Source organism: Hippoglossus hippoglossus, chromosome 19 (assembly GCF_009819705.1).
Source record: "Hippoglossus hippoglossus isolate fHipHip1 chromosome 19, fHipHip1.pri, whole genome shotgun sequence".
NCBI classification, from domain to species: domain Eukaryota; kingdom Metazoa; phylum Chordata; class Actinopteri; order Pleuronectiformes; family Pleuronectidae; genus Hippoglossus; species Hippoglossus hippoglossus.
Window position 1 is genome coordinate 6001912 of NC_047169.1, and position 18602 is coordinate 6020513.

Below are 18602 nucleotides of genomic sequence, written 5' to 3' on the forward strand. Positions count from 1 at the left end.
TTCTAAAAATGTAGGAGTCCTGGTATGAGAACAATCTCCTACTTATCAAAGCAAAACACTGTTTCCTTTGATTTGACATGGACAAATATTGCAGAAGTTAAATAACATACAGAGAAGAATATTTGGAAAATATCCTGGACGTGATTAACTTGAGAAACATCTGATGAATTTGTTTGATCTCGTCGTCTTTCGCCGCTTTTGATAAAAACAATTATATCGGAGGGAGTGAAATGGGAAAAATGCTGAAATGATCACGACATATATCAAAGCTTCAGGCCATGGCTAAATATATTAAAAATTACATATAACCAGAAAAATGTGTTTGATGCTTGATGATGATGAAGTTTGATGGTTTGGCTGGATAACACAGAAACTTCGAAGAATCAAAACGTGATATGTGAACATTTCAGCAGAATATATTTCTTTTGTCTTGTACCTGAATGATTTGAAGAGCTCAACAAACTCGATGAAGCTCATGGTGCTGTCAGAAATCATGAGGTTCTGGAAGCCTCGGAAACAGCCTTTTCCTCGGCCGTGCCACGACCTGCTGCTCCACGTCCTACAACCCACAGAGAGAAGAAACAATGGCTAAACCCGAAATCAGAAAAGGAAGGTTTCTCAATGTCGGTGGGGTCAAAGTTTCACACTCCCTGTCTTCGTATACACGGTACATACCCTGGCTGCGACTTGACGGTTCCTGAAAGGACTGGAGAGGATTGTGGACGGGACGGGTTGGACCCCGCCATGCTGGAGGAAGAGGAGGAGGACGAGGAAGAGGCAAGCAATCCCGGGCTCTTATTGGATGAGAGGGAGAAGGGTCCAGGGAAGTTGTCGTCTATGGACATAAAACAGGAAATTATAGGAAATTATGTCACAAATTGCTATGCTCTTTAATTAAGATTTGTTTTTAGCTTTTTTGGTTATAGTCACTTAGCATACATCTAAAGAGTTTGGATTTATTCCATAAACTTGATTGTCACCTGGATCCTCTTGGTCGATGCTGTCAGACTCCGGCCCGTTCCGGTACAGTCCCTCCTTGCAGCTCCGTGTTTTCCTGGAAACCATCTCGTCATCTGTGGCATCCCCACTGTCTCCCTGTGTTCGGTTAAAACCATAAAACCATAAAACCATAAAATCCTTAAATCTGTATGAGTTTTTAGACCTAACATGATGTATAAATACAACCCTTCATGTACCGACCCTGACAAGGACCTTCTTCTTCTTCTTGGCCTTCTCGTTCATGCTCAGCGGGCTGTTTTTCTGGGCTCCAGCTTTCTCCGCTCCACCGGTGCTCATGTTCCACCTGCGCCCACCAAACAGCTCGATGGCCTGGGCCAGCGTGGGGCCTTCGTACCTGCCCTCCTCCTGACAGACACACACAGGGAGAAGAAAGAAAGCAAACACATAGATTAACTTGAGCTGAAGGCCACATGCATAAACTCATTGGTGAGTCAACGTTTTAATGACATCCACTGTGTGCACAAATCCGAAAACAAAATGAATTGAAAAATGCCCAAGAGGAGGAACACTGACCTTGATTTGAAAATGTTTTGGGATCATTGTGTTAAAGAGCAATAAAGAAACAAAAGGAAGAAGCTGACAGACACCACGCAGGCTGTATTTACCTGATACAGACTGACATACTGCCTCCGCAGCCACTGCAACCGCTGGTCAGGAAACTTCTTCAACTTCCTGGTTGCGTTCACCAACTCTGACAGGCCCTTGTGCAGCACCCGGGCCGTGTGATTGGGGGCCACAAAGTGCAGGAGCCTATTTCCAGTGGTCAAGAGATTATGGATTGAAGGTATTTCCTCATTTTCTCAACAGTTATCATTTCATCGATGCACTACTGTTCAACTACTGGATATGATAACACGCCACGAACCTGTTGTCAGTGGTGCTGAGGCCGTAGAGGAGGCTGAGGCCGTTCTCCTCCACCGTCATGTGGCTCAGCTTGTTCTGCAAACACACGGCGTGGACGTCCACTCCCTGGTGACCCAGAAACACCGCCTGCACATTCAAAGAAACACATTGTTACATGAGCCGTCTCACCCATGACTGTGAAATGCTTCTGAAATAAAAGTATTTACTAATCTTGCAAGATAAAGGAGTATTCTTACAAAGCAGTTAAATTTTCTTTTCCTCTAGATCCAGATTTTTAGATTCACAAATAAAGTACAATATTAAAGAAAGTCAAAACAAATTCCTCAATCAGTCCTAAAATTCGATGGCCTCATTCTTTGTAATCCCTCCAGTCGTTTTTGTGAAATGAAAACTAACGAGCAAACAAATCAATGCAGATGAAAACATAACTTCCTTACAGGTAAAATTTTTTAGACTAGATTTGAGGATGAGGGCCGTTGGTTCGAGGGTTAAGATGAAGACTTTTGCAGCCGACATAAAAACAACATCTACAAACCTTCACCACTCCCAGGTCCAGCAGACCTTCAGCCAGTCCGGCCACCACTGTCTGTCCTAATCCCAGCGGCTGCTCCGGGGGGGGGGCTCCTCCGCTCTGAGGTTTACCTGCAGAAAGTCAACATGTTCATGACGTGTTCCAAATGTCTGTGTCTATCTGATTGTGAGTGTGTTACAAAAGAAAATGCCTCCTTAGGATAAACACATCAAAAAAATCTTTACAGCAAGGATGCCAGTTTTTAATGAGAGAGGAAATGGGGCTCAACACATTCAGATACAAACACATTCATCATGTTTAAAATATCTCAACAACAGACAGAAATTGAGTGGCAGAATAAATAAGTGTTTTAAAGTGGTGTAGCTGAGAGGAGATAATTGTGTCTTTTAAATCACACGGAGTTGGCTGTGATGAATCTGTCATATTTTACCCCAGGTGAGCGTTGTGTTGTCAGGCTGCAGGCGCAGCAGACAGCGGGCGCTGAGGTGGCTGTCCTGGTCGTAGTGGATGACTGTGGCCCCCTGCAGCAGAAACTGGTGGACGTCGGGTTGTAGTGACAAGACGTACCTAAAGGAGACGTGAACACAAAGAGTGTGAAGTGTCTGTGGTGCAGAGCTGTACGTTTGTGTGTGTGTGTGTGTGTGTGTGTGTGTGTGTGTGTGTGTGTGTGTGTGTGTGTGTGTGTGTGTGTGTGTGTGTGTGTGTGTGTGTGTGTGTGTGCGTTTCCTACCAGGGAATGAGCTCAGTGCCGTGGCTGAACGCTCGGTGCGTCTCCTCGGTTCCCTGGAACTCCACCTCCTTCCCCACCGGCTCAGACGACAAGTCGCCATCTGAGTCTGACAAGTCCCCGACCATGAATCTGAAAATGGACAGAAGTTGGTTTCGATATGAGGTTGGTGGGGAAAAAAGCAAAAAATAAAAACAGGGAAATTAAGTGTCTACGTTTTTTGTTAAATGATTTTCTGGGAAGCAGTTATTTGGAAAATGCATTGATGTCTATTCCAAACCAGAAAACGACCTGCATCTACAGTACGATAAGCAGCACAAAGACGTCCTCTGTACTGTGGTGCAGCGGTTGAATAATCAAAAACAGCATCATGCATTTTTTTTCACATTTGCACATTATTGGACTACTTAGACACGTTTCTACCCAAACTGCGACTGAAAGCATGTCTGGGTGAGGTTAGCCCACAACACTAAAACTCCTGAAACTCTGAGAATCACTTACAAGACACGGTTTGATTCTGGCAGCGTCCTAAACGAGTGGGCACTACAGAGCGGGAGAGTGGGACAGAGAAGGAGGAGAGGAGGGGTGAGAAGAACAAAAAAAACGTGGACAGGAGATTTGACACAAGGCTTTAAAAGTGCAAAAAGAAAAGTAGAAAAAGGAGGATGCCGCTGGGAGAGATAACAGGAACACTGGAAAAGAACTGCTAAACCTCTCTGAGTAAGAAAGATGATATTTATCTCTATCCGAGTGCCGGCGGACGAGCCGAGCTCAAGTAGTGCTATCCTGCGCTCTAACGCGAAACGATCACTCTGAATCACAGAAAGCTGTCTCAAAAACAAAGAGAAGACAGTCCAGGTTTCCTCAACACGATCAACACAGCACGAGCTTGAAATCAAATCAGTTTTCTATCAAGTCACCGGTGAAGTGAAAAGTAGCAGAGCTCTGCACCATCCGGCCCGACAGGAAACAAACCTGTTATCTGTTCTCTGCGTGACACAGGAGGTGAAGATCAGTTCATCTGCTAACAACCTGTAAATACCCTCCAGGCTTTGGAGAGTGACACGTTTCTTTTTACAATGTAGTAACAGTTATTTAATTTCAAATTAAATGTGATGAAGCTCAGAACTTGATGAGCAAAGGAACGAGCATCCAGTTTATCCGTGCTGCAAAATATCTACGTTTACTTTCAATGTAATGTACAGACTTTATTATTTATTATGTATTATACTGTTTGATGAATCCCATGACACATTTCTTCATATTTGTGCCATTAAATAAGCAACTTTTACTATTTTGGCTCGGCTAACAGAGTCACAGTTTGTCATCTGATGCTGCACGTTGAAATAACTTGTTTGTGACTGTAAATCTCAAGAAGGGGAGAAAAACAAGGGCACTGACTGGTTGTGGCAACGGTCCCTGAAAGAGTTGCTCCTTGACGCAGGGGACGGGCCCGTGGAGGAGGGACTGGTGGACGCCTCGTCGGGATCCTCGGCTTCCAGACTGCGATTACACGATCTGGAGGAGCAGAGGAAGGGGCGTCAGAAGGAGGTTTGAATAAGACGCCTTTACGTGAGGTGTTTTTCGAGGGAGGCCGTGTACCTGATGATCTGGAGGATGTTGCTGACAGTAGCTTCCTTCTCTGGGACGTGCAGACCGTTGGGACCGGACCGGGACATGAAGTTGTGCTGGCCGATGTAGTCGGACACAAACTACAGAGAGAGAGGAGGAAATGTCTGATTCTCACAGCCTGGATCAGATATATATACATGTGTGTAAACCTGCAGGTGTTTCCTGTACCTCTATAGCGCCCTCTGTGTTGTCTGCAGGTGGTTTAAGGCTGATGATGCTTGCTGTCCCGTCTAACGCGTCACTCAGCTCCTTCAGGAAAACCCCACAGAATGGGACAACCTATGGTGCAGGGACAGGACACAGACATGCTTTTAACATAAGGACTGTATTGTTTATTCAGGAACAAACATAGTTAATGAAACTAATGCATAGAGAGGATGCACATGACCCCACCTTGCATCCTGGGATATTCAGAGCTCTGGTCACAACCTTCTTGTACTCGGACGAGGACTCGTGCTGAGCCATGGCGTCCTTCAGGCTCCTCATGGTGTCGATGTCTGACTGGTCCATGAACTGCCACATCTTCAGCACCTTACGAGACCTGGCAGACAAAGAGACCGTCAGCCGGCTGCATGCGTGTGTGAGAATGTGCGTCTTGTCTGCGTGTTCCTTAAGAACCTGAGTCCGGCCAGGAACTCCATGACGCCGTTGTAGTTTCCCATGTTCCAGCAGCACTTAGCGACGTGGACCAGGTAGGAGAAGACCTCTCTCTTTTCCTCCATGGATCCTGCAGTCAGGACGAGCCACGTCACCCAGGAGCTCACCTGTTGATACAGAGGTTGATACAGAGGTTATTATCAGACTCAAACTGATGAACGAGTAGTGTCCGTCTGTGTTGGTTTCAGGATTACTCCAAAAACGACTCAACCGATTTCCATTCATCTTTATGAGAGGGTGCTGCATGACCCAAGGATGAATCCAGTGCATTTTGGTGCAGAAAAGAAAAAAGACGACCAAGAATTTCTTAAATCATCTTGTGAGATCGGACGTTTCTTTAACATTTTCGATCATTTCGTAGATCTTGATGGAAACACAGGTTAAGGTGACTGATATTCATGAGTGTGTATTTGGTGCAGAGCCAAATAAAAAATAAAATCTGGATCTAGTGAATTTAAATGTGGTTGCATAAGGAAACTGTTGGACCTTTTGGCAAACACTCAGTGCAATTCCAAATATTCATGAATTAGGGTCTTGGACATTAATCACCACAGACATAAGCAGAAACTTGCATCAAAATATTTTTCTGGACTATTAATTAATTAAAATGTTATTAATATTTAAAAAATAAACATATATAAATGAGCCCCCTATAGGAATAAGATCCTATAAACCTTGAACTGGTCATGAAAATGTTTTCATGGGAATCATCAGAGTTGATACCAAACCACAGGATGACATGTAACTGCGTTAGTTTGTGACACTCCTCTCGTCCCTTTTAAACACTGGTATGTCAACTTGTGTCTAAAGCGGTAACGTATGCACAGGAGCACGTCAGCTGGCCCCACACACACACACACACACACACACACACACACACACACACACACACACACACACACACACACACACACACACACACACACACACACACACACACACACACACACACACACACACACACACACACACACACGAGAAAGAATGAGATCAGATATCAGCTGCACACTGCCTTTGCTCCGTCTGCCCTCAAGCTCATGCAAAAGTCACAAAGCAGATATTTATCATGGTCAGCTTCCTTTCACATTCTTTGTGATGTACATGCACACACACACACACACACACACACAGACAGACAGACAGACAGACAGACAGACAGACAGACAGACAGACAGACAGACAGACACACACAATCAAAATACAGGAAAAGATCAGATTTCAATCTGGCTGCTCTTTGCTCTCTCTGCTGAATGTATTCTCACACACACGCACACACACACACACAGACACACACACACACAGACACACACACACACACACACACACACACACAGTGAATCAACCCCCTACAGGCGGTAAAACATCCCCCTGGGCCAGAGATCTATTACTAGGTTATGTAAGGATCTGTAAAGCCCACTGCAGTCAGACTTCACAGGGACTAAATAAAGACACACACACACACAAACATGCATACACACATGCACGCAAACTCACACACACATACACACAATGTAATAAGGTACAGGTTTTTTTTTTTAGGATGTTTCTATTGTGACACGACTATTCTGACGATTTCCTTTATTTATTTATTTTACCTCTAAGTGGGTTATGACATAAGCAAGTACAAAAATCATACATAACACATGCAACCAAACCCCATTTTCACAGAATCCTGACCTTTTAACATTCACCAGGTATGAAGCCGTGGAGACTCACATATCAACCTCAGGCGCTTACATATACAATTGAAGGCCCAGTGTACACAGACAGCTCTAGATAGGAGCTCGTGCATACACAGAACCTACTTCAAAAATGTGTAATCTACAGCGTTTGATAAGATTTTATTGGTCTTACTAGAAAAAAAGTGATGATTTTCAATAATAGTGTCACGGTTTGTTAGGTCTCATATTTCCTCCCTGTCCAATATGAGCGAACGCATGACAGTTTACGCATTCCAGTGCGATAGGAGCCCAGTCAGAGGGCAGAGGGTTGGGAAGGTTACAGTGAAAATCAAATCCGACCTCAGACACTTAAACCGTTTCCTCTAAACCGTTCTCGCTAGTGTAACGTCTCTATTCACTCAAACTGAGGAACAGGAAAACGAAACTTGAGGTTGCACCAATCATCTGAAAAATGGATTATGCAGTTGAGTGGAACTGGCGAAGGAAATGAAATGAAAATAAATAAATAATTAATGAAATATATGAAGAAATGCATGAATAAAACACCGATGGGATAAAATACTCCATCAAGTGTCCTGGTAACCACCTGCAGAAAACCATATGACGGCATCCCGCCTCTTTGATTCCAGCTGGAAACTGCTGCATGTCACACCGCCTGTCTCTTCCAATGTTTCATATCTTTACTGTCACTATCAGTGAACAGGAACAATGCCAAAAAAGGACCCTTGAGAATCATCTAAAATCATTTGCACTGCAGAAAAGTTAAAACATGGACGAAACCTTAAACTTCGTACATGGAGCCAGGTTTTTAAACCTAAAAACCTGAAACTTTTTAAACCTAAAAATCTGAAATTCCTTTCGACTTGTCACTGTGTTCAGAAGTGTCAGCTTCAGATAATCTCCCCCGGAGCCAGAGAGGATGCAGGGTTTCACTTTCAGAGGCTCTCGATTCTACTGTATATGGCTCTCTGACAAACAACCCCGCTGCCCCGCTGCCTCTTATCTGCTCTACTCCCCTGCGCTGTGCTTGCCAGGATGTGCGTGCCTTGTGTAAAAATCAGCTATCAGTCACTCGGAGCATTACGACATAATGCGGAGCCCTGTCAGCAGCTGAGTTGAATTACAATCGCCAAGTAAATCGTTCGGGACATCTGCAAAGTGGCTTCTCGAGCAGCCCGCGGATCGTACGACGCTGGCACCTCTTCTGATGTTGCAGATAGCAAAAGTGTGGACTCGGTGTTGTGGGTGACAGATAAATAAAAACAGGAGAGAGAGACAGAGAGAGAGAGAGAGAGAGAGAGAGAGCAGGTAACAGAAGGGAAGAAAGAAAACACACAACAATAAAAAGTGTCTTCAAATAACAGCCTTACTTCCATCTGATGTGTTATAAGTATCAGCTCGACAAAAATTCAAGCGCACACACACACACACACACACACACAGAACCGGAGCTGGGTACAACTTGATCCCCCCCTTTGATGTGTGTCTGTGCATCTGTCCGTCTGTCTGTCTCCATCCGAGCTCGTGTTCTTAGCTGAACTATGAGGGGTCAGTTTCTCCTTGATACATGAATTACATAAGCGAGGTCGACAGAGAACTGTTACATACTCAACACATGAGCACATACTGGTCCTGTCAAAGCTAAACACTCCAGACGGACACAAAGGGGTCCAGCACCGCTCAGCCGTCCTCGCCTCGCGATCCTTCCCCCCGGCCGTGATCCCTCACTCCCATACATGGCTTTAAAAAATGACCGGGATCAGAACCATTAGAGCACGTTGGACTTGAATTTACAAAACGTTGTCTGTCAAGCGTTAGGAAGGAAATAAGACACTAAAACAGATACGGTAACATTGCAAAAACAGTGAAACCGGTCCAGCGTGTTCAATATAAACATCTCTTTTTGGCATTGAAACAAATTTATACTGTGTGTAAAACATATTTCCTTGACAAAAAAAGTTCCCATAGCCAGTGTTGATACCTTTAAATGTCTGGTTTTGTTCAACCAACAGTCCAAAACACACAAGACTAATATATTATTTCCATCTTAGAAGCTGGAATGGATGATTTATTTTGTGCTAAAGTAGCATTAATAATAGAAATAAATGGCTGTTGCACCTTGTTCCCAAGATGTAAAAAACGGCTATTTACACGCCGACACCCGGAGGTTCAATGAGCGTCATAATGTCGGATAGGAAAAGGTGCAGCGTCAGCGTCTAGACAGCCAAAATAAAGAAGAAGAAGAAAGTAGCACCATCACCAAGGTGTCATGTTTCCATCAACACCAATCAGAGCCGAAAAACCTGTGTCTCCTGCAGAGTCACTTGAATCCTGATTGCATCGATTTCTACTACAGACAAAATCCAGATGTTATTGGGAGTTAGTGGGTTTGTGGACAATCCTTTAACAACTGTCACTGAGGAAAATGGCAGTAACACTTCAGTGAGGATGCTCTTCGCCGATCTTCCTCTCAGTGTCAGGGTCTGAAGCCACATGAGGACTCCATCAGCGTCCTCACAGGCAGAATCCCCACTGTCACCGGTCTTTTGGCTCCATTGTGCCCATATATGGCTCTGATGCACATTTGGGGAACTATTCCTCGTCCTCTTGCCGACTCAAATCAGAAGCAGCTGATGTGAAAGGCACGCAACTTAAAGGTGACATCACCGTTCTCCATCGCTCTCTCGCTTTCCGTCTTTCACTTTCTCACCAGCGCAGATTTGTTTATTCTCAAAGTCACTCACCATAAAGACACGAGGCCCGGGAGGGTAACCTTAGCCAACTTGCACCACTGTGAGTGTGTGCACGGCATGTGTGTGTGTGTGTGTGTGTGTGTGTGCTTCAGTCAAATGAGCTGATAAGTTGGTACGATTCGCACGGCAAATACAACAGCGTAAAGAAAAACACAATTACTGCTCTGCCGTGCTTTTCAACCTTTCACTTTCATGTCAAGTTGCAACACACACACGCGTCGTACCTCTGATGATGTCATTAAGGGCACGAGGTATTGAAACCAGAGAAGCACTATATTTTCTCAAAAGCAATATTTTTCTAATAGTCAAGAAGTGCCCACATTCAATATGAAAGATTCTATATCTGTCTAAGGCTGAGTATTAAAAAGTCAAGGTATTTATCAGGATCCCTCACCTCGTTGAATCGTGTCACCAGGTCCTCCACGGCGTTGCTCCGCCGAGCACTCTGGGTAGGCATGGCGGGCGCCGACAGCGACGGCTTGAGGATCGGGTGGCGTTTAGTTTGACACTCGGGACTGCCCAGGTCTCGAGTGAGGAAGCAGAGGTAGTCCAGGGGAAAGACCTGAGGTTCACACACACACACACACAGTGCTGGGGGTGAGTATTTCTTATTACACTGACAGGAGAAGATTAATGACTGAAACTAAACTGGAATTACTAAATTGTAAACACTACACATAATCCATTTCTCCTCATCCTTCCAGAATCTAGAAAACAGGAATCATCTTTATCCAACCTCCTTAGAATAATAATATATGGCAGGAGAACTTGATGAATGTGTAATCTTTCCCCAGTTGGTAAATAAAAGTTGTTTTCTTTGTTCTAAATCAAAATGTGTGTTTCTGGAAATCACAAAATTCGTATTTTCTCCCCGACTTCTAAACCTCGGCGTGTATCGTCTGAGATTCCTCGTACCCGTTGGTAGAGCTGCTGCTCTTGCTCGGTGAGGATACAGGCGATCTCCTCAGGGAACTGCACGACGTGCCGCAGCTCCGTCAGCTCCTTGCTGATCCCGCTGACGCTGGGAGGAAGAGAGCTGCTGCTGGTCATGCTGTTGGCCAGCTGACGTTCTGCACGGACAAAGACGAGAAGAGCGAGCGTGAATTTGACATCAGCATTGGATGGAAGGAGGGAGGAATGAGTTGAACTCTTGGCACGTACAGAAAGACAGGAGGGAGTGCCGCTCCTCATACCGGGGTGATAAAGAGGGGAGCGGGGGAATGGGAGAGAGGAGAAATTAGAAGTGAGACATTATCTACTCTGATGTTTGACTTCCAGCGGGAAAGCTTTAAGCCTCAATGAAACGTGGAATCACTTTTTCAGGATTAGCCTGAATGTCACAAGTCCTCTGATCCATCCATCACCTGCACACCACTCTCTCTCTCTCTCTCTGCGTCCTTTAAACCAGACAGAGGAAGCCTGCACACCTCGTCCTCTGCAAGTAAACAGCATTGATCACCTGCCAGTTCCTCTGTTTGGATTTCACTCAGGTCCATTAGTCTGTCTGTTTACACACACACACACTCACACGCTCACACGCACACACACACACACACACACTCACTCAGGCAAACCCGTCCTCATCCCTGCTAACAAAGGACTAATGGAGGGTTTCTACACTGGTGCTCGAGCTGCCAGGTAGACATACAGAACATTGTCGGGATGGATGCCACATAAACGAACAGCCGTGATCCAAACGCTGGAGCTTTTCCAGGAAACATTTGAGGGACTCTTTGAGGAATTCCACCTACATTCGACTGCAGTAGCTCACACATCCTATTTTAGTCACTGGGATTCGGTTTCTGGCCCGAACAAGCTGAGGCTGTCGGGCTGAGGTCTGCAGCACTGACTGCTGCTGGACGGACAACCTGAGGGAAGCAGCATCACTACGACTGAAGAACTGATCAGTGAATTGTGACAACTGTGATGTTGCATGTGTGTAAAGAAGTGAATTGTCATAGAGCAGTTAGTTACCATGTCTATAGTGTTATAAATATATGTGTATTCACTACTGTACAATGAAGGCAAGGAGATGTACATTGAAGAGAAATTCTAAATCAAAGAAATCTCCCACATCTGCACACGTACGAAAATTGTGCACCCACACACATGCAGGTACACAATAAAAGGTTGCCCTTGGTAATCCTTGAGATGTGCAACAGGTAGCCATGGCAACAGCAGTGACTGCTCTGCAGGAACAACACTTGCTTATTTACACAGTTTGATTTGTGTTATCCGGCTTCGCGGCTTCTGTAATGAAGTCACGGTGTGTTTGCGTGCACTGTGCGTGCGAGTGTGAGTGTGTGTGCATGCGTGTGTGAGACAGTCGGAGCATAGAAGGGGGGGGGGGGGGGGGGGGGGGGGGGGGCAGGAAGAGCAAAAGAAGAAAGGAAGGGAGGTCAGAATAAACAAAAAACTTGGAAAAGCCGAATTTCAGGACAAAGCATTTTTCATACAAGCAAAAAATATAAATACAAGATAGAGAGACAGAGAGAAAAGTGAGAGCAGAGGAGAGAAGGGAGGGAAGGACGGAGATAAGACAGAGAGGAAGGAAGGGATGAGGAGAATAAGTGGAAATCTTGTAGTTTACACTCTGAAGCAGGTGAGACATCGATCACATTTACAGAGACAGAATAATCCACTAATCTTTCTTAAATGTCCTGCAGAGAGACATTTTCAGTCAAGGTTGCTTTAAATGAAACAGGAAATTTAAACGATTCAACAAATGAAAAATTAAATAAATAAAAGAAAAGTGTTTCTGAGACAACACAGAGAATGTGGCCTGTAAATAAAGTTGCAGACTGAACATATTTAAAGCAACATATTGTCGCCATGCAATTTAACACAGGCACTCAGAAAGAAATTATGTGGGGGGGGGGGAAGAAATGTGTGGCCATCTACATGTCATACCACGTAGTTTATGTTCAGTACAGTTATCATAATAGAGCTGCAATAATTTATATTATTATGATTTATATTGAATTTTCTATCGTTGAAATTAGCAAGTCCTAGTAGGTTGAACTGACCCACATGTGATATATAATAAAATATCCCTGTGAGTTATGTTAAATCTTAAGTTTCAAACTCTGTGTCCTCGTCTCTACCCCTGAACTGATTTTTACAAGCTTCCCTTTTGAAGTGGAAATGGAGACACCCTCAAATTAATCACATGGATTTCCTGATCATGCAGAGGACTCAGTCATTCATGTATTCATCTTTTTCACACCGGGAGACACACACACGGGCAGACAAAGCTCAAACCAGCGCCTTGAGAGATTCTCAATTTGATTAAAGGCAAATGTGCATTCAGCGGAGAAAAGGAAAAGCAACGTCCATCAAAAAGAACCGCCCGAAACGGCCGGTAGATTATAATTTATATATTTATTAAATCCTTTTTTAATTCTATTACTCACAAAATCAAGACAGTCGCCATCGCCCGCTGTTTTGTGTCCGAATAATTGGTTAAAAAATATGAATTTTGAATTTTTTGGATCAGCAACTCAACAACCTTTCTAACGTGCGACTCACAGTGTCCCTGACTTCATCCTGCAGAGCTTCACGCACAATGCACGACATCAACGGTGACAACGGAAATCTGATAAATAAACACGGAGGGTGATTACTGGAAGGGATGAGATCTTGGATTGCAGTGATTGTGATAAGTGTATTTAATATAATCACCCCCCCCCACCCCCCCCGATCTGTTTCAAACACTGGTCTAAAACACATTGAACATGCAGCACCCCCGCTGCGACACTGAGAGAACATGAACCTGGACTAATTGACCGTGATGTCCCTGTGGTTTCTTTATGCAAGGGTTTACTCATCTGTAATGCATGATGCTGAATACAAATATCCTGCGGTGTGTGTGTGTGTGTGTGTGTGTGTGTGTGTGTGTGTGTTCATGTCTGCGTGTGTGTTTGGAGCAGATTGGCTGAACATCCTTTTTAACCAGAGCCAGGAAACGTGTGTGTGCGTGTGCGTGTGTGCATGCATGTGTGTGTGTGTCTGTGTATGTGTGTGTACAATACCTGGTGTGAAATACACAGAAAATTAGTATTTCATGTGAGATGTCTAATCTAACAGTGTAAAGGTTCAGAGGTTTAAAGCTGCTGCATGTTGACATCAGACAAGTCTGTAATTTCACACTTTACGGACGCAGGGTTTCAGATGATAAAGATGTCACAACAAAAGACACAGGTAGAAATCTGTTAACAAATATTGTACCATGTTTTTAAAGCTTGATTACACCCGACATTACCAAGGAGGTAAAGTTTTCATGTCTTTATTTGTAAGCAGGATTACACAAAAGCTACTGGACAGATGACCATGGAACTTGCTAGAAGGATGTGATGTGGGTCAGAGGGGAACAAATTCAACTTTGGTGTGGTTCTGGATCAGGCAGCAGATCCAGAAATACTTTTCTTCAGAGTAAATAGTGCAATTCTAGTGATTTATATACTTATATATATACACAGTACATCTTATTTTGTTGATCTATTCCATTATTTTATCCAATTAACTATTGTTCAGTTGATTCTTTAACTGTCTTTAATATCATAGTTGTACTTTGGCAACAAGTGAATTTCATGCCAATGCATATTGAAATTGAAAAATGACGTTAAAGATAATACCTTAGATGATGAATGTCATTGTCTGGTTATTTGTCAGGAACCTTTTTGCCAAACCTCTGATTCTAGTATCTTTCCTTCCTACAGCCATGATAACCACATCAACCATTATCACATATCCTCCTGTGTTATTTCTATATAAAAAAAACAAAGTGAAACGAGGGGAGTCTTGTTCAGTCACATATCTGCCTGGGTTGAATCACTCTGAGCAAACAGCCAATAACCAGCTCAGGGTCAAGCTCGGCTTCCGCGTTGAGGCTTGTTCCGCTCACTGAGTGAAGCACAGTTATTAAGTCCAGCTATAGGAGAGGAACCTTGAACACAGACCTGCTGTCTCTCTGAGTGCACACACACACACACACACACACACACACACACACACACACACACACACACACACACACACACACACACACACACACACACACACACACACACACACACACACACACACACACACACACACACACACACACACACACACAAGCATGCACGGCGCTCACAGGCACGTTTCCAGCGGACCACAACAACAAGTATGTAGGGCAGCCGAAACAGGTGCAGCTTAACTTGAAGGACCGTTCATAAAGTGGAGCTTTAGACCGATTGAATATTCAAAATACATTTCATTTCAATTATCAAGAGTTGCCCGCTGTGTCCAAAAATGTGTATAAAACCTCCCTACACCTCAGTATTAATATCTGTCTGTTGATAAGTGTTGCATGTTAGCATCACTCTATGCTTGAATCTAGAAAACTCAATATTTTGTCTAGTTTTTAAATCTGTGAACATTTTGGGAAATTTGAAAATGTCATCAGAATCCAAACTGCTGCATCGGACAGTTTCCCTTTAGCTTAGCAACAGTCCCTTGGTGTTGCTCTGGTGCAAATAGCAGCATAACATTTGATGCTGCCAAAGGAAAGTACATAGAAAAGTACATGTAAACAAACTAAGAGTGTAAAACATAAACGGACCAGATAGGACAACGTAGACAACAGCAGCACCAATAGAAGAAATAAACATTTTCCTCTCTTATCACAGGGAGTTTTTCCTCTCGGATCAGATATTTAATCTCTTAAACACACAGAGAACCAGTGAAGACATAAAATAAATAAATATAATCCTCATGTTCTTCTGATGTGTCTTTGTCAGAGCGTAGAAAATACAACAAATATCAGAGAAAAGACAAATTCAGACCGACAATCTTCCTTGTAATCAAACTAAAGATGAAATCAAAGCATCAAATATGTCAAATAATTAAATCCATTGCAAGACAAATTTACAGGTAACAGGTCAAAGTTTATCTGTGAATGAGGCAGATTCCCTTTCTACTTTCACTTTGCAAAAAGGAAACTAAATATCTCCAGAGTGACAAGTCAGATGCAGCACATGGGTATGTTCAGTGGTTTCGTATTTGACCATAAAGTGTATTACAGTGTCCTCAGAGTCTAAACATACACTCAGGGTCAATTCAATGTGAACTTCCCCAGAGAACCTGAAATTCTTCACTGTCACACAGACAGATTTGTGGTATCGAGGGGGTCACAGTGCACGACTCTTCATCACACGCACTTTTCAAACTGCACCGTTCGTCACATTTTTCCCATAAACATGAACGTTTTTCATATGAAATCACAGTTTTTGCTACTGCCCCCTGCAGTTTGATATTGGCGAGAGACAAAACGCTGTGAGTAAAGTGTTTTGAATTGACAAGTTGAAATGTAAAAGGAAACAAAATACAAGAAAGAGTGTGGGAGTCCAGTTGATTCTTACATTTTAAACGAAACAGAGCCACAGACAGGTGCTTATTGCACATTACCAAGATAAAATTGATCAGGGAAACTTCAGCGGAACTTATATCGGCCAGCAAATGTTCTGCGGAGGCACAAGTCAAAACCCAAAAGCCAACGACAACTCCTGCCAAGACAGTTACGAAGCACAAAACCTGAAACCACTGAGCATGTGGCAACAATCACGCAGCAAAACACAAGACGGCGAAGGGTCACTTCATATCACACAGGAACGGACCGGGCACGTTTTAAGATGATAACAATTAAAATATGTCATCAACCAAAACACAAACTATGGAAATATAAGATTAATATACACAATATTCACATGGTTTGGATTTTTGTATTTATTTATTAATTAATTAAGCCCCATTGAATTCTGATAAGCATAACAACAGACTTCTTATTAGCATATGAAGTAAGACACTTGTGCACACACAGACGTTTTTCAGACCCGGCCATTGAAAACAGTCTAAACTCATCCCCGTGTGGACGTAACACAGCTCCACAGTGTAACTCCTATTGCTTCTACTCACTGATCAGCTTGAAGTCCGTTCTGTTCGAGGGCTTCATGGTTGCTGGATAGACAGCCGGCCACTCTGCCTCCCACACTGACAGTTCAGTGCCGGGCTGAGCGAGCTGCACTCGTCCACATTTGAGCCGCCAGTCTCCTCTCTCCTGCAGCTGCTGTCTCTCTCTCTCTCTCTCTCTCTCTCTCTCTCTCTCTCTCTCTCTCTCTCTATCTCTCTCTCCGGCTGTCTGCTCTATGTCTCTCTCCCTTACTCCATTTCTAGCTTGAACTCTCTCCAACCTGCACTTTGTCTTTTACTCCCTCTCTCGCTCACCTGGCTCCTCTTCTTTGGCTTATCAGCGAAAAGGTCTGTCCTTGCTCTCTCACCATTTCTCTGTCTCACACACAGTCTCTCTCTCTCTCTCTCTCTCTCTGTCTCTCTGTCTCTCTCTCTCTCTCTCTCTTTCTCACCCTTCACTGACACCGTACATAGTTCACAGCCATGCACGAGAGTTGGACCAGTCAGACAATCCCACTGCACAAACACACACAGTCATACATCCTGCACTCATAGATATAAAGTACAGAAATGAGTAATAACAGTAAAGGATAAAAAATACAAACTCAAATACTGGAAATTTGTAGTAAATTCTGTGTTTTTGGGTAAATGAAATATCAATTCCTATCATGTAAGACGTCAGGATGCAGTCTAAGAGTATTTTTAACTGTTATAGTCCATGTACACAATACGTGTTCTTGAAATCCTTGTGACTTCCGTTCACAAACCACATCTCCTGTCAATGGGTCTTAAACGCTGCTGGGCAACACAATGCACAATGACGACGAAGAGGAAGAGTTCGAAAGAAAGAGGGAAGGAAGAAAAAAAAAGAAAAAACACCAGTACTGGAAGGAAGGTAGTCGATGAATGAGATACCTGCTTTTTATTTTTTTCAGATTTACAGTAAATTTTGCTTTTGAGGAAATAAGCTTCAGGAAATGTTGAAACCACAGTGGATATCAGTGGTTTCTATGGAAATGATTTGACAGTGAAGGAGTGAAGAGAGAGAAACGAAATAACGAACGCAAGTATAACACATCCACCTTCTCCACAAACATCAAGAATCTATATGAATTTATTATTATTATTATTATTATTATTATTATTATTATTATTATTATTATATTTCTTGGCCAAGAAGTGAAAGAAAAATGATTCTTGAAAGAAAAATAAGAATGTTAAATAACATAATTAATACATCATTGATTCTTCTACTGCTGCAAATACTTATTTTCCTCTCGATTGATCTGCTGATAAAAAAATGTCAGATTAATTGATTGAATGTTTGATCGATGAAATATCAAAAGGTAGAAAAGAAAAAAAGTGAAATGTGCTACTTTAGCATCAAACGGTGTTCGAGCTGACATGGAATCAGTGTCAACACGTTCAAAAAAGAAAAACTACGTAACACAAAAACAACTGCGTTTAATCACCAGCATATTAAGCTGATGATTTATGGTCTCTCCACTTCTAAGTGCCGCCACACGTCTCTTTAAAGCGGCAAACGCACACACACGCCACCTTGACCTGTCCCTTGTCTCAGCCACTTGACATTCAACACACACATTCATAGGTGTCAGTAGGTTAGCAGAGGCTCACACACTGACCCACACATGTGCCACCTCCACCTGTAAAATATCATTCCTTACAACATTCCTCCTGACCTCCTACTGACACCGAATGATTTATGACGATGTTACAGGAAGGCATTAGTCGTTAAGGGGATAGGCATGGTATTTTTTTTCTGT

At 43.2% G+C, this 18602-nt stretch overlaps 1 protein-coding gene across 10 annotated transcripts in view; it reads right to left on the minus strand.

Annotated features, from left to right (window-relative positions):
* Positions 1-18602, minus strand: part of plce1 (phospholipase C, epsilon 1) — a 76857-nt gene that overhangs the window by 17689 nt on the left and 40566 nt on the right. For 6 of the 10 annotated variants that reach the window (XM_034569717.1, XM_034569718.1, XM_034569721.1 and 3 more), the window contains exons 8-24: positions 10783-10937; positions 10262-10429; positions 5394-5539; positions 5169-5316; positions 4944-5054; positions 4746-4855; positions 4545-4661; positions 3645-3686; positions 3147-3275; positions 2847-2983; positions 2420-2526; positions 1886-2010; positions 1626-1770; positions 1201-1365; positions 981-1095; positions 676-835; positions 437-559 (exon numbers count right to left, since the gene is read on the minus strand). In XM_034569717.1, the coding sequence (XP_034425608.1) occupies positions 437-559; positions 676-835; positions 981-1095; positions 1201-1365; positions 1626-1770; positions 1886-2010; positions 2420-2526; positions 2847-2983; positions 3147-3275; positions 3645-3686; positions 4545-4661; positions 4746-4855; positions 4944-5054; positions 5169-5316; positions 5394-5539; positions 10262-10429; positions 10783-10937 (2203 nt within the window). The remainder of the gene's footprint in view (positions 1-436; positions 560-675; positions 836-980; positions 1096-1200; positions 1366-1625; positions 1771-1885; positions 2011-2419; positions 2527-2846; positions 2984-3146; positions 3276-3644; positions 3687-4544; positions 4662-4745; positions 4856-4943; positions 5055-5168; positions 5317-5393; positions 5540-10261; positions 10430-10782; positions 10938-18602) is intronic. The other 4 variants (XM_034569722.1, XM_034569720.1, XM_034569726.1 and 1 more) reach the window with 1 other exon arrangement.